This window comes from Eretmochelys imbricata, chromosome 24, assembly GCF_965152235.1.
Source record: "Eretmochelys imbricata isolate rEreImb1 chromosome 24, rEreImb1.hap1, whole genome shotgun sequence".
Classification (NCBI taxonomy): Eukaryota; Metazoa; Chordata; order Testudines; family Cheloniidae; genus Eretmochelys; species Eretmochelys imbricata.
This window is the reverse complement of record NC_135595.1, coordinates 8,337,620-8,338,747: the sequence shown is the minus strand read 5'-3', so window position 1 is coordinate 8,338,747 and position 1,128 is coordinate 8,337,620. Positions and strand designations below refer to the sequence as shown.

At 58.5% G+C, this 1,128-nt stretch overlaps 1 protein-coding gene across 1 annotated transcript; it reads right to left on the bottom strand.

The window, feature by feature from the left end:
* Positions 1-408: 408 nt before the first annotated feature.
* MLLT11 (MLLT11 transcription factor 7 cofactor) lies at positions 409-678 on the bottom strand. The gene has a single exon (XM_077841736.1). It carries the CDS (start codon positions 676-678, stop codon positions 409-411), a length of 270 nt encoding a protein of 89 aa, XP_077697862.1.
* Between the last annotated feature and the right edge of the window lie 450 nt (positions 679-1,128).

Here is a 1,128-nt window from a genome sequence, read left to right as displayed (position 1 = left end):
CACCAGCATGTTGAAGAGTGTGCCACTCTGCCCCGATGTCCTCCATGCCTGATACCGGACAAACCCGTGACCGGCGTTATCCCGGTGCTGGACAGGGGCCCACCCACAGAAAAAAAGGACGGCCCGGCTTAAAACCGGACAAATGGCCGGCCTGCCGCAACTACCCTGCGATGGTTACCCGCGCTGGCTAGAGTAACGCTAGCTCAGGTGTGCCGACACCTGCATGTACTGTGTAGACATACCCTTGAGAAGAGAGAAGGTGGGCGGGGGGGGAACACGGACGATGAGTCTTGGAGGTGTCATCACTGGGCGATTCGTTAATCAGCATCGTCAGCGAGCACTTTCAACGTAAAGGACAACACAGAGACCTAACCAAAGAGACCCGGCCGTGTGCTCGGGCCGCTGGCATCAGACCAGATCAAAATCTAACGCGCTAATGCTGGCTATCGGCGCGCGCCAGAAATTGAAGCTGTTGAACTGCAGGAGAGTGTCCTCTTCCTCCGCGATGTCCTGCCTGAGCTGCTTCCAGTCCCCAGGCCGCTTGCCCACACCTCCCTTGGCTTTGTAGAGTGCCGTGTCGGCCAACCCCAGCCCCTCCAGCTCCTCCAGGTCGAGCTCTGGGATGGGCATTCTCCAGTACAGGAAGGAGTCGTACTGGCTGTTCGCCGTGTCCAGCATCTCCGCCTACAAGGAAGAAGACAGGAAAGTCTTCTGAAGCCACGGGCTACCACGCAGTCCTAGCCACTCGGGCTACGGAATGATCGAAAACGTCACTGCTTCATGATTACCACAGGGCCCAGGCCCCAACCCTGTGAACAGGCCCGTGGAGAGAAATTTGGGGCCCCAATACATCGGCTGCTGGGGCCCCACCTCATCCCATTTCACCACAGTTACGGACGTTTTTGGGGTCAGGGCCATGGTACAATGGTCCCTTCCCCAATCAATGCTGGCAGCGAAGAATATTGCTCTGTGGGTGGGTGGATAAGGCAGCAGGCTAGGGCTCGGGAGCGCTGGGTTCCCCAGCACCCTTCTCTGTACTCTAGGGCAGGTCACTTCGGCCCAGGCCCACTGACATCGTGGCTGTCGGGCACCTCAGTACCTTTGAAGATGTGGGTCTCAGCGCCCCAT

Coding starts and splice junctions, on each gene's coding strand:
- MLLT11 (XM_077841736.1), bottom strand. CDS start 678: ATGCTGGACACGGCGAACAGCCAGTACGACTCCTTCCTGTACTGGAGA.